Genomic DNA, 14,578 nt, shown 5'->3' on the forward strand with positions numbered 1-14,578 from the left:
GATGCCTGCCATAGATGTGGGTGAAACGTCAGGAGAGAATACTTCTAGAACATGGCCATACAGCCTGGAAAACATACATCAACCCTCTTGCTTTATTTTGCGGATACCTACCTGCCATAGATGTGGGTGAAACATCAGGAGAAAATGCTTCTAGAACATGGCCATACAGCCCGGAAAACATACATCAACCCTCTTGCTTTATTTTGCGGATGCCTGCCATAGATGTAGGTGAAACGTCAGGAGAAAATGCTTCTAGAACATGGCCATACAGCCTGGAAAACATCAATCCTCTTGCATTATTTTGCAAAATTTTACAGGATACATTTGCATGCTGTTGGTTTTGTTTCAGAGGCAAAAACCTATGAAAAATGCATGAGGTCACTGTGTCAACACATACAAACATGCCAAATACCCTAAATGCACCGGATCCCATTTAATCTTGGATACTAAGCAGTGTCAGTCCTGGATTGGAGACCACCAATAAATAGCATGCTGTTGGCTTTATTTTGGGGGAAGGATCCGACAAAAGCTCCTCTGAGGAGCCTTTGCCTAAGAAAACTCGATGAAAATTAAATATCGGGTGCTGTAGGCTGTATTTCAGAGGAAGGAACTGTCAAAATAATTTCTGAATAGTCCTTGCCTAAGAAAACCCTATGAAAATTTAATGGGGTGGGCATAAGTGGACCAGAGACTTGAAGGCACGTGCAAGCATTCTCTCTGTGTTTAACAAAAGAGAGATGTGGGGGAAAGCATCAGGGACCATTCTTGTGATACATTGCCTTTCAATCTCTCTCCCTTTTGTCAGGGGTCTCTTGGAAAGAGTATTTTAATGAGGACCTTGCAGAGTGAATCAGAGTGAGGAAGGGGTGTGGGAAGGGGGTGGTGGAGGCTGAGAAGGAGGGAGCAAGGGGGCTGTGGTGGTGGTCGGGGGAGAAAAGGTAAGAATTACTCATCCATCCATCCAACTGTCTGCAGAACCTTTGAAAGTGCTTCTCGACTCAAGTCTGGGGGTGTGCGGGAGGGGGTGGGCAAAGCGAGAGGGAGGGGGTGGGCAGGGAGATGTGCCAGGAGCTGTGTTTTCCACCGAATCCTTCTCCGCCAATCAGGAGCTCTCTGGCAGTGAGCAAAGAGGATTGGCTACACCCACAGACAGAGCTGCATGGAGTATAAGTATGGGTATCCGACAGAGCCGGAGACAGATCGCTCAGAGAAGCTGATCAGCTCTCTCTGTTTTGCAGCTCAGAGAGAGAGATTCAGAGCACTTGTTCACTTCTAGTTCTCCGAAGCAAGAGCGAAGCAGCGGAGGGAATACCGGCAAGCACTTGCATCTTTGCATCCTTTCGGGATTAAAGACAACCGGAGGAGCCGAAAACTTCTTCCATTTGCTTCTTTCTCCTGGACTTGGACTGCTTTTGCACAACTGGACTCGGACCGCGACTCTTCTTGGGGGGTGATTTCTGATTCGGTTGTGTTTGTGATTTTGCAGAGGGAAGCAGGGAGTCCTCTTTGGGACAGGTGGGTGGTCAGAGAGCCAGTTAAAAGGGATTCAGGTCCAAGTAGGTGATTGTAGCCGAGCTAACAACCATGCAGATTGAGAATTTCAACCATGGGAACATCCACTCTTTCCAGGGTCACCGCGGGGTGGTCAACAACAACAACAACAGCAAGCCCAATGTCATTCTCCAGATAGGGAAGTGCAGGGCAGAGATGTTGGAGCATGTTAGGAGAACTCACCGGCACCTCCTGACCGAGGTGTCGAAACAGGTGGAGCGGGAGCTGAAAGGCCTGCAGAAATCGGTGGGCAAGCTGGAGAACAACCTCGAGGACCATGTGCCCTCGGCTGCTGAGAACCAGCGGTGGAAGAAGTCCATCAAGGCCTGCTTGTCTAGATGTCAGGAGACCATTGCTCACTTGGAGAGGTGGGTCAAGAGGGAAATGAATGTCTGGAAGGAAGTCTTTTTCCGCCTGGAGAGGTGGGCTGACCGGCTGGAGTCCGGTGGAGGGAAGTACTGCCATGCGGATAATCCCCGGCAGACAGTCTCTGTTGGCGTAGGTGGGCCCGAGATTAGGTCAAGTGAAGGGGAGATTTATGACTATGCCCTAGACATGAGCCAGATGTATGCCCTGACACCTCCTCCAACTGGGGAAATCCCTCAGCCCCACGAGTCCTACCAGTGGGTCACTGCCCCAGAGGATGTGCCACCTTCTCCAGTGGAGACCCAGATTTTTGAGGACCCCAGGGAGTTCCTAACTCACCTGGAGGACTACTTGAAGCAGGTAGGTGGGACTGAGGAGTACTGGCTCTCTCAGATCCAAAACCACATGAATGGTCCGGCCAAGAAGTGGTGGGAGTACAAGCAGGACTCTGTCAAGAACTGGCTGGAGTTCAAGAAAGAATTCCTCCAATACAGCGAGGGCACGCTGACTAGGGATGCTATCAAGAGGGAGCTGGATCTGCCCCAGAAGGAAGGGGAGCCCTTAGACCAGTTCCTCTGGAGGAAGAGAGACCTCTACCAGACTCTCTACGTGGAGGCCGAGGAGGAGGAGGTCATTGAGTATGTTGTAGGGACCCTCCAGCCCAAACTCAAGCGCTTCCTTAGCCACCCCTACCCTAAGACCTTAGAGCAGCTGATCCAGAGAGGGAAAGAAGTTGAGTGCAACTTCGATAACTCTGCAGATCCCAGCCCTCAGAGGACCCCAGAGCACCAACTAGGAGATTCAGTAGAGATCCTGCCTCCTTCTATTACTGCCAGTTCTGCAGCGAGTGACAGGACTCAGCCAGAAGTTTCTATTCCACCAACCACAGTGATATGAGCTATGTTATGACCCAGATGTTGGCTTATTGAGGATGATGGTTTCTTACTAGTGGAAACTTTCAGCCATGGGAGGCCTGAGGATATTCTCAGTCCACTGGCCATTAGGAGGAGAATTGCCTATTCTTTGAGGTGGACCATGTGGAGAACATGGTTAGCCTGAATTGCTCAAGAGGGGTTCAAGCTGGAGAAACTGATGGCTATTTTGAGGATTTCTTTTTTAAAAAAAGCCATTGTAAGGACTGGACTATGTAACAAAGGCAACCAGCCTTTCTTCTGTGGCAGAACTGGCCACCTTTCCTTTGGCATTGGTTGTCAAGGGAGTTAACATGCACAACCGAAGATCCTTCCCGCTTAGAATCAGTCCTGTCCTTCAATGGACTTTTTCTTCCAGGCAGTCTCCCTTCCTTCCAGGAATCCCTTCCAAGTGTTTTCTGCTTGCCTTCATATCAATCAGTGAGCATTTGCTAACTCTTGAGAAAGCCACTGCTCTCTGCATTTATTCCTTTCCCTCCAACTTTTATTAATAGATTGGAGCATTTTTGGCAAGTTGCCAAAATAAAATTAACCCAATATTTGCTTTTCATTTCAAGTGGGTCTCTAGAAGCTTTTGGGCTATGATATGATTATTAAGGCCTTTCAGCTCCAGGAAAACCATCTTCATCATAATAATGGACTAATTTACTTCTCTATCTTCTGAATTGTGGGAGAAGATGGGATAGCTATAGTGGGATACTTATCTCATTGGGCTGCTAAGACATTCTTACATTGTGGCTACATAGTGGAAAGGGAAGGGAAAATGCAATTAGACCGCCAAAAGAACTTGAGGAAAGATCCGATTGTACCCAAAAGCTATGCCAGAGTTAGAAAGCAGGGTGTGTGGGATACACAAACACAGCTCGAATTCAGACCTGAAGCCAACCAGATCTATGCCTCAGAACAACAGCAATGCTACAGAACCCTCTTACGGTTCTTTTTGAAAGACAGATTTTTGAAAGACAGACTGGATGTTTGGGTGATGGAGTGAGCTATCAAAACTATAGCCAAGTCACAAAAACTGTTGACAGACTTCCTCCCCACCATAAGACTGATTTGAGAAAGAAGAGCTTGAAGAAACCTCCAAGTCCACTGCCAGCAACGTTGAGAAACTTGGCTAGCTGGACCAAGTGTTGGTGAGAGCAAGAGAGAGAAGTGAAGCTGAAATTTGTACTGCAAAAAGTTTGCAACCTCTAACTGCATGAAGGAAACTATCAGCACCACTCAGCATAATGAACTAGTCATTGCATATATGACTAAGAACATTGACTAACAACATTGTGGATCAAAAAGGAAGAAAGCAAGAGAAGGAAGAATGTGTCTGAAGACAGCATCTGCTCCCTTTACCACCAGAGAAGCAATAAAGGACAACTTGGAGTGCGAGTCCTTTCTCAAAGCTACAGGTAAGATAGCTCTTCCTTGACTGATCTCCTGTAAATGGGGATGGGACAATATAACCTCTAAATTTAGAGGGTCAGATTCAGTCCTTGGAGGTTGAGCAAGATCCACAGAGTCAGAAAGTACTGTTTTGGAGGCTGGGAACCCACAGGCTTAGATGGTAATTGGAGAAATGTAGATATGCCCTATCCAGATAAATAGGTTACTGGCCTATGATAAATTAGCAAAATATATTTATCTGGGCTGGGTTATGGAAAAAATGGCCAGAACCCATGTATTCTTCAGCTGCCTCTCAGAGCTAAGACTGAATAGAAGCCTGCTAGAACTTTACTAGTTACAATGGGATACTAGTATAGCTTTAAGTATGTCTTTTTTCCTCCCGACAACCCACTGAATCATTTTCTCATAAAAGGGTGATAGTTTTCATTAGCCAATCTAGTCTAAGGAGATATAGAGTGCATCTACACTACAGAATCAATGTGGTTTAACACCATATGAACTGCCATGACTCAATGCTATAGAATCATAGCATTGAGCCATGGTTCTTGAAGTGGTGTCAAACTGCATTAATTCTACAACATAGATGCACTTCTAGTGAACCCCCTTTCTTTCCTGCCTCCCAGCACCTGAAATTAGCACCCAAAAGAACTTTTGCAACAAGCGAAGGAGGAAACAGTCCTTTCACTTGCTTAAATGTTTACAGTTCTCTGGCTGTCAAAGAGCAAGATAAGAGGGAATCAGGCTCCTGGGAACAGACTGGCAGCTCCCTAGTTCCTATGCATTAGTGACATCAGAGAAAGACTTCAATTTGGGGTCACACAGAGAAAGACAAGTAAACAGTATAAAAATGCAAGGCATGGGGTATTGCCACCGGCTCAAAAAGCATGATCTGTTTTTTTTCTTCCAGTGAGTCATTTGAGAAAGACTGCGAGCTAGCTAATCACTTCCCGAATCCCATGTGGAGCAGAGATGGAGGTGGAGAGATGGCTCAGAATGGAAAAAAGGCAACACGCAGCAGAGCTGGTCGGACATCGGACTCCAAGGGCTTCTGCCGCTCCCACAGAGAGATTGCCTGGAGAAGGTAATGAGCTTTCTTGGCTTTGCCAGATGAATTCTTCCCCTTGTTAGGAAATGACAGTTCCCACTATGCTTCTTTTGGGACACCACTTTGGAGAAGAGATGGCAGAGTTTCAGGGAGTGGGAGGATTCCCTAAGAGGGAAGAATGAGTTTTCAGGGGAATTACAACAATTTCAAACATTAGGAATGTCACTGTTACTTCCTTCTACTGTACATGGCTGTCAAGGTCCTTCTTGACCTTGTTCTTGTGTGCCTTAGAGTAATTTCTAACTTGTGGCTACCCTAAGGCAAACTTATCATGGGGTTATCTAAGGCTGAAATGTGTTGACTTTCAAAGTTACTTAATGGATTTCCAGGACCAATTGGGAACTAAGCCCTGCTCTCCAGAGTTATAGTCTAGTGCTCAAACCATTGCATTAAGCTGACTCTCCCGCAAAGTCCTATCCATGGGGAATTCACTTGTCACAACTTTCCCAAGTCTTAGAGATATAGGGTTGTTGTATGTCTTTCGGGCTGTGTGGCCATGTTCCAGAAGTATTCTTGGCCATGAACTTCTGGCCACACAGCCTGAAAGACATACAACAACCCTGTGATCCCGGCCATGAAAGCCTTCGACAACACTCTTAGAGATATATATTTTATTGTTCTTCGCCTTGCTTCCTGAACCCACCAGCTAAACCTTGTTTCATTCTTTTATTGTAGGACATACATTTCCTTCTCCAACTACAGAGCCAACTCCTTGATTGTCTGACTCTTGACTTTCATCACGTGGGGAGAAGACACGTTCAGCTATGAAAGTACAGCTCAGAAAGATGGAAGTGACATACCTGTCAACATTTAGGGACAGATGCTATAACTCCGGGGGCATGAAAGGAACCATGGTTGCAAACAGAAGAACAATGGCTTCCAGTAGACCACCAATGAATGAAGCAAGCAATGCCTGAAAGCAATGTCTACAGAAATATGGACTTTGAGACTGGGGACATCAAGGGAGGTTGAGGTTCTTCATGTCTTGGGATTTTGAAAATGTTTGGAACTGGGAATAACTGTGAAGATTTGGGGAGATTAAGCTAAAAAATACACATTCTGTTGAGTTGATTCTGTCAGTTAACTTAGTGGCTCAAGGTGAAGGACATTTCAAAATACTTCAGTGTTCAGAACAACATCTTGAAATGAAAGGTTTGTGGCTGAATGGCAGAGACGGGCCCAATCGTCACAAGACAGCCATGAATGAGTCCTACCCATCTTCCCACATTGACATTCCTCTTTTGTGTTCGCACTACCTAAGGAAGTGTAAACAGATATACCATAGTATGCAGTATGCATTTACTAGATTATTTTTTGATGTTCAAATTGCTGTCACTTCATGTTCCACCTGTCAAACAGGTTGGATTGGAGATGGTTTGGGGTTTTATTTTCTTTGCTTCTTCCAAAACCACGTGGTTCTATAGTAGGTGTGACTGTATACAAATGTTAGCTAGACCTTCAGAAAGGCCTAAATATCAATACTGGACTTTTTGATTTCTGCAAGCATTACTTGAGACAGCAACCATATGGTATCACAGGTCTTTTTAGAGCTGGCTGCTCCAATGGCTGGATATTGACTTCTAGCCAACGGGAGCTTTCTCAGTAGCACCTTTGTTCATATATCATCAGATTTCCCTGAGAGATGTAGTAGTGCTACGCTCCTGTGGGAGAACCACGTGGGAAGACATGTGCATGATGAATCAATACAACCAAAAAGCATTGCTTCTGAATCTTTGTATTGTATTTCTCCAACTAGATTCTAGTTTTACTACTGGGTCTTTACAGTTTATTGTGTATTATACAGAGTGTATGGTTACTAATGCATTATGAATTTCCTTGATGCCAAGACTTGGGGAGGGGGGGGGGGCTCAAGGATTCTTGTATGCGCCAATGACTTTGATTGTATGAGCCCACTTATTCCTCATGTTATCACATTTGTGGTGACTCATAAGAGGCTGTGTCAGCCGCTGCTATATTTTTAAAAAATGGCATTCTTCAGTTACAAAACCAATTGTAGCAAAGTGTGTTCATAGCAAAGATATTTTTTTCTTTTGTAGATTTCTACAATAAAATATATGCATACATAGACATCGTTTTGTCTCACTCTTCCTTTCCACCCACATCACATACAGTCTATGCATGATATGGAATGGCAAGGTCAAATAAGCTGGAGTCAACTTTTCTTCTTTTTAGACTGCAGAAGCTGGTGCTAACAGCAGGTGCTCACTCCGCTCCCCGGATTCGAACCTGTGACCTTTCAGTCCACAAGTTCAGCAGCTCAGTGCTTTAATGCGCTGCGCCACCGGGAACTCAAGATACCTTATAGTACTCATAATAAATCTAGTAATTTTAATTAAAGAATCAATCCCCCAAATCTGGGTCAACTTAACCAAGGGTCAGAGTGAGTGCTGTGTCTTAATTCTTCTCAAAAATTCCCTTTTCCGAGTAGAGTGGCAACAGGATTGGTAGCAGAACCTAAAAGAAGTCCCAGCCCCTCTGCTCTCTCCACGGTACCACTGTTTCTGGGCTTTTCTAATGCCAGGGTGGGGAAATAGTGCAGTGACCAGGGGCAGTTGGCCAATTGGTATTGGTGTTTTCCCCGCCCCATGGGATGACCCTTGATTTACGCATGGACAATATCAAAAACCATAATTTTGCCCCCCAAATCTGCCTTCAATTTATACATGAGTGTATTCGGTAGCTAACATATTTCCTGTGGGTACCAAACACCTGAGTGTGCTATGAGTCATGACTGTAATTGTCATCGTTGGTTAAATTACAAATCAGCTGCAACAGATTAATCCGACCTGTTCCTGGTGGAGGTCTCGCTGGGCAGCACAGAGCGATGCCGGAGGGAATGTGGAAATGAAATCATTTCTAATTTCCGATCTTCCAAGCAGAGGAAAGTAGAATAGCTTTGATTGGGAGGCCGGCTGTCTGCCAGCCTTTAACAAGTCACTGTTGTGAGTGATTCTTTTACCAAAGTGCCCTCGTGAGCTATTTATTTATTATCCTTCATGGACATGAGCTGGTTTCATTACCAACTCAGCCCTGTGTGGCCACAAGAACATTCTTATGGAATTGAATTACAGTGGCTACTTCTGCAAAGTCACTCTCTGGACTGCAAAGCCTGGGGATTTGAGGTGTTACAATCAAAAGTCTCACTTTTTTCCAAGATTGCCATTAGCTGAAGGGTCTTGAAAAAGAGCAAGCGTGCATTGAAAGGATGAGGGAAGGAGTCTTCTGACTGGAGCAATTCCATTGTAAAAGCACGGGGTGATTTTTTTATAGAGATATAATAATAATAATAAAAATAATAATGATGATGATGATGTTATTAATAATAATGTTTGTTGACTGCACTACAAACTAGAGCTGACTGCTGGCACAACAAAGCCTTGCATGGACAGTTCCTTGATAACTCATGACCATTCATCATTCACTGCACTCCCGCAGTGATGTTGACCGACTCTATCTGCCTAGAAGATCAGGGGGCAGAGGACTCTTACAAGTAAAACAAGCAGTCAAAGAAGAAGAACATGCCCTGGCAGAATATGGAAAGCAAAGTGAATAACCTGCTTTGACTGAAGTCAAAAATCAGAAACTCCTCAAAACACAGCAGACAAAGAATCAGTACAAGAAAACCGCACTACAAACTAGAGCTGACAGCTGACACAACAAAGCATTGCATGGAAAGTTCCTTGACAAAATTGAAGGAAAAGCTGATAAAGAGAAGACCTGGCTCTGGCTCACAAATGGGACCCTGAAGAAGGAGACAGAAGGCCTGATCCTTGCAGCCCAGGAGCAAGCCATCAGGACAAAGGCAATTAAGGACAAGATCTAAAAATCAGCTGATGACCCAAAATGCAGACTGTGCAAGGAAGCTGATGAAACCATTGATCATATCCTCAGCTGCTGTAAGAAAATTGCACAGACTGACTACAAACAGAGGCACAACTATGTGACCCAAATGATTCATTAGAACTTATGCCACAAGTACCATCTGCCAGCAGTAAGGAAATGGTGGAATCACAAAACTTCAAAGGTATTGGAAAATGAGCACGCAAAGATACTGTGGAACTTCTGAATCCAGACTGACAAAGTTCTGGAACACAACACACCAGGCATCACAGTTGTGGAGAAGAAAAAGCCCGAGGCTGTGGCGCAGACGGGAGAGCAATGAATCACTGACCAGGAGGTCATAAGTTCGAGGCCCGCTCGGAGCTATGTTTGTTGTTTGTCTTTGTCAAATGTTAAAAAGGCATTGAATGTTTGCCTGATGTGTGTAATGTGATCCGCCCTGAGTCCCCTTCGGGGTGAGAAGGGCGGAATATAAATGCTGTAAATAAATAAATAAATAAAAAGGTTTGGATCATTGATGTCGCCATACCAGGTGACAGTCGGATTGATGAAAAACAACAAGAAAAATTAAACCGTCATCAAGACCTTAAGATCAAACTGCAAAGACTCTGGCAGAAACCAGTACAGGTGGTCCCAGTGGTGATTGGCATACTGGGTGCCGTGCCAAAAGATCTCAGCCGGCATTTGGATACAATAGACATTGACAAAATCATGATCTGCCAACTGCAAAAGGCCACCCTACTGGGATCTGCGCGCATCATCCGAAAATACATCACACAGTCCTAAACGCTTGGGAGGCGTTGGACTTGTGGTTTTGTGATACAAAATCCAGCATATGATCTCGTTTGCTGTGTCATACTGTGTCTTTGTGTCAGTAATAATAATAATACAACTTTATTTGTATTCCGCCCTATCTCCCCGAATGGAATTTTGTATGAAAGAGTGACAACCATTAACTGCATATCTGCAGGATAGGAAAGACAACATTTTGACAGTAGAATTCAAAAATTAGAAACAAGAGACAATGTGATGTAGTGATTTGAACTGTGGACTATGAGTCTGGAGACTTGGGTTCAATTCCCCCATTCAGCCATGGAAGCACATGAGATGACCTTGGATGAGTCACACACTCTCAGATGCAGAAACCCTTGGTGATAAGGTTGCCTTAAAGTTGCTACAAGTTGGACATGATCTGAAGGCACATAGCAACAGCAACACATTATATAACAAATCTCCTCCTCTACTTAAAGTTTCTTGATAACATTTTCTGCCTTGGCCATATGGAAAGCAAACTCTTGGGAAGTTCCACCAATATTCTCAGGAGAGAATACTTCTGGAACATGTATTCTGGAACATGGCCACACAGCCCGAAAGACATACAACAACCCTGTGATCCCGGCCATGAAAGCCTTCGACAACACAGTTTCACCAAGATTTCAGCAATTCCCACTTACCATCAATTTGGAAGAATCCACATCTCAAATTCACTTTCGTGATGCAATGGTTATCTAAGCACCACATTCTATCAACATTTCACTGATCGCAACACGTACGTTTCCTTATTTTTCACCAAATCTATTTCAATTTTTCAGCTAAGCTCTCTGATACTATTGCAAGGCTCAAAACTCTTAGATTTACAACAAGCATTTCTCAATCTATGATATTCACCCAAGGAGGTGGAGAAACAAATTGACAACATAAGATTAATACCCAGGAAAAATATACTGTAAGAAGACTAGCAAAACAAAATGACAAAACACCCAGGGTTGTCACCTTCGGTCTCTTGCTGAGAGTATTAAATGCAGCATCTATGAGCTAGAACCAATTTTTGGAGAATAACACATTGCTCTCATAAGTTTTTTTATTGGCCTACTGACAGCTTCCAAATATTAAACAGCTACTCAGTTACAACAGGATACACAACATATTACAGAGACAAGAATTTTTTCATGGCAGGGGTACGAGCAAAGACAATGGCTTTGTGGCATACTACAGATTTTATAACAGAAGTCCTTGCTCCTGCAGATATAACAAAAAGGATCTTCTTGGAGAGAGCTTGAGCCATGGGAAACTGACAAGTTCAACATGACCCAACAATGTCATGCAGCTGTTGAAAAAGCCAATGAGATTTTGGGCTGCTTCAAAAGGAATATAGTCTCTAGTCCAGTGGTTCTCAGCCTGTGGGTTCCCAGGTGTTTTGGCTTATAACTCTCAGAAATCCCAGCCAGTTTAGTAGCTGTTAGGATTTCTAGGAGTTGAAGGCCAAAATACCTGGGAACCCACAGGTTGAGAACCACTGGGCTAGAGATTATACTCCTTTTGATGTAGCCCAGAATCCCAGGTTGAGAACCACTGCTCTAGATTGAGGGAAGTCATGGTGCCTCTCTGTTTTGCTTTGATCAGATCTCGCTTGGATTAACCCTGTGTCCAATTTTGGGCACCACAATTTGAGAGAGATATTGACAATATGGAAGGTGTCCAGAGGAGGGCGATGAAACTTATCAAAGGTTTGGAAAGCATGAATCCCTCTGAGGAGCATCATAAAGAGCTGGATCTGTTTAGCTTGCAGAAGAGAAACAACAATATGACAAATTTTATTTATATCCCTGCTTAGTTTTTTCCATTATACCTCACAACCTCAGAGAATATGGGCAAACTGTCAGAAGAGAATGCTTCTGGAACATGGCCATACAGCCCAGAAAACACACAACAACCCTTTATTTATATCCCACTCCATCTCCCCACGGGAACTTCAGGACAGCTAAGGTTGAAAGCAGACATGATTGCCATGTTTGGATATTTGAAGGAATGTCATAAGGAAGAGGGAGCAAGCTTATTTTTTGATGCCTTGGAAACTAGGACTCAATGGATCAATGGGTTCCACTTGAGCATTAGGAAAACCTCCTGACTGTAAAAAGAGCTGTTCAGCAGTGGAACTCCCTGCCTCAGAGTCCAGTAGGAGCGGCTTCCTTGGAGGCTTTTAAACAGAAGCTGGATGACCATCTGTCAGGGTTGTTTTGATTGCACTTTTCTTGCATGGCAGAGGGTTGGACTAGATGACCCATGCGGTCTCTTCACATTAAATGAGTCTATGACTTTTGGTAAGCAGTTTTTTTGGTTTCCCATTTAAACTAACTAGCTGACCACTGTAAAGATCTGAAAGACTTGTATCAAATTACTCAGGCCTTGGAAAAGATAGAGCTATGGTCATGTTTTGTACAAGTTGAGGATAATAGAAAAACCTGGAAGGGCAAACCAGCCTTAGCCCCAGCTCTGCCATTTTCCTGCGATGCATCCTTGCATCTTGTGCCAGTTGTCTTTTATTCTGGCCTCTATTCAGGAAAGCCTTCTAAGAGCTCCAATTTCTACTCAGTTCTGTGTTCCAATTCTTCTACTGGGCTTCCATTGTACTGGAGAAGTCATACTTGGCAGCTCCCAAGTGAATCAGACAATTTTGTTTAGCTTGAAAGTGGCTCTCCAAGATGCTGAAACGTTTTAGAGTATGATTCAGTGTCTTGGACAGCTTCTTTGGAGGCTGGAGTAAAACCTGGCATGAATTCCTTTCCTCAATAATATGGGAGTTGCCAGATACTACGATGTGGGATGCATCCACACAGTGCCAGAAGGCAGGGTGATTTCTGGGCACCAGTTAGTTGCAGTCAATCAGCCAGGAGTGAGGTACAGCTGTCAACCTTTTAGACCAGGATGTGAGACTCCACGGCCATCAAGCTCAGCCCACAATGACTGAAAAAGTAAGCTGGCATAACAGTAGGTCATACTAGCACATATCACCCACAATATCTGAGCAGTTAGCAGACGACAGCCAATAATGATAAAGAAGAGCCCAATTTCTGCCATAGCCTCGGGGCTTTCACTTTTCTATTACTTGCCCACTGAAAAGGCTCTGAAATGACACCAGGAACATTGACAAGGGGAAGTTAAGGACAATCAGGCCAAAGATTTTCTGAAACTTTGCAGATGCATTAGAATGGAATGAGTTTTCCCCAGTGGCTTTTAGTAGCCCGGGGCTGTGGCGCAGATGGGAGAGCAAGCCAGTGCAATTAACTGCAATGAATCACTGACCAGGAGGTCATAAGTTCGAGGCCCGCTCGGAGCTATGTTGTTGTTTGTCTTTGTCCTATGTTAAAAGGCATTGAATGTTTGCCTAATATGTGTAATGTGATCCGCCCCGAGTCCCCTTCGGGGTGAGAAGGACAGAATATAAATGCTGTAAATAAATAAATAAATAAATAAATAAAGCTAGCTAAAGTATTGGATTCCGCCCTCTAAACGAATTTCAGCACATTGGATAGCTCCTTTATAAACTAAGGCCTTGGCTGGTGCAATGGGTTAAACCCTTGTGCCTGCATGACTGTTGACCAACAGGTTGGGGGTTTGAATCTGAGGAGAGCAGGGTGAGTTCCCTCTGTCAGCTCCAGCTTCCTATGTGGGAACATGAGAGAAGTCTCCCACAAGGATAGTAAAATATCAGAACATCTGGGCATTCCCTGGGCAACGTCCTTGCAGATGGCCAATTCTCTCACACCAGATGCGATGTACAATTTCTCAAGTTGATCCTGACACACACACACTACAAGGCTGTAGCCGGGGGGGCGGGGGGAGGAAGGTTTAGGAGTTCAACCCCCTCCCCCATTTTTCAAGTTTAATAAAAATCATGAATTTTAACTGATTAACCAAATCCCCAAGAGTGTCCACTGAAGTTTATCTGTCTTGAGTGTCCACTAAATTATTTTGCATTATGAAATTACTCTTCATGATTTGCAAAAAAAAAAGTTTCAACTCCGCCCCCCCCGGCCCGATTTTTTTTTCAGTCTATGGTCCTACACACACACACACACAAAAAAACTAAAGCCAGAATTCAAGTAGATCTAGCTTCCTGCATAGGAATCACGTATGTGTCCGAAGTCTTTTTTCCAGAACTGAGGAGGTTGGTGTTCTTGTGTAGCTCCCAACCTGCTGTAAAGCCCCATTCCCACCACATACAGGCTTTCTATGCTGCACTGTGAACAGGTAGGATTAGAGAAGCATTTGGAATATCTCCTCCTCCTTCTGGAATCACAATTTTACAGACACACTCAGACCTGAGCAGTTTCAGTGCTGATATCATCTTTCTGTGTCCAGGTACGGTGGGGTTGCCAGACCTCCCTCCTTCCTCTTGCTCATGTTGCAACATGAATTAAGGCAGCTTTGGGGCTGTAAAGAAGGAGTTTGTGTATACATGGTTCTATATAGGTCAGTGTGACCCTGGAGAGCAGGGTTCGATTTTCCCTCAGCCATTAAACCCACTGGGTAAACTGGGGCAAGCCATACGCTCTCAGCCTTAGAGAATGGCAATGGTAAAGCT

General features: G+C 44.2%; 1 protein-coding gene across 1 annotated transcript; it reads left to right on the plus strand.

Moving 5' to 3' along the window:
• Window positions 1–1,169: 1,169 nt before the first annotated feature.
• arc (activity regulated cytoskeleton associated protein) lies at window positions 1,170–7,440 on the plus strand. Its single transcript, XM_062979945.1, has 3 exons — window positions 1,170–4,252; window positions 5,155–5,328; window positions 6,028–7,440. The coding sequence occupies exon 1, from the start codon at window positions 1,585–1,587 to the stop codon at window positions 2,812–2,814; it is 1,230 nt and encodes a 409-aa protein (XP_062836015.1). The 5' UTR covers window positions 1,170–1,584; the 3' UTR covers window positions 2,815–4,252; window positions 5,155–5,328; window positions 6,028–7,440.
• Window positions 7,441–14,578: the final 7,138 nt, after the last annotated feature.

The sequence above is a fragment of the Anolis carolinensis genome, chromosome 4, assembly GCF_035594765.1.
Source record: "Anolis carolinensis isolate JA03-04 chromosome 4, rAnoCar3.1.pri, whole genome shotgun sequence".
NCBI classification, from domain to species: Eukaryota; Metazoa; Chordata; class Lepidosauria; order Squamata; family Dactyloidae; genus Anolis; species Anolis carolinensis.

What these genes read in the sequence shown, in the direction of transcription:
- arc (XM_062979945.1), top strand. Translation starts at nt 1,585, where the DNA reads ATGCAGATTGAGAATTTCAACCATGGGAACATCCACTCTTTCCAGGGT.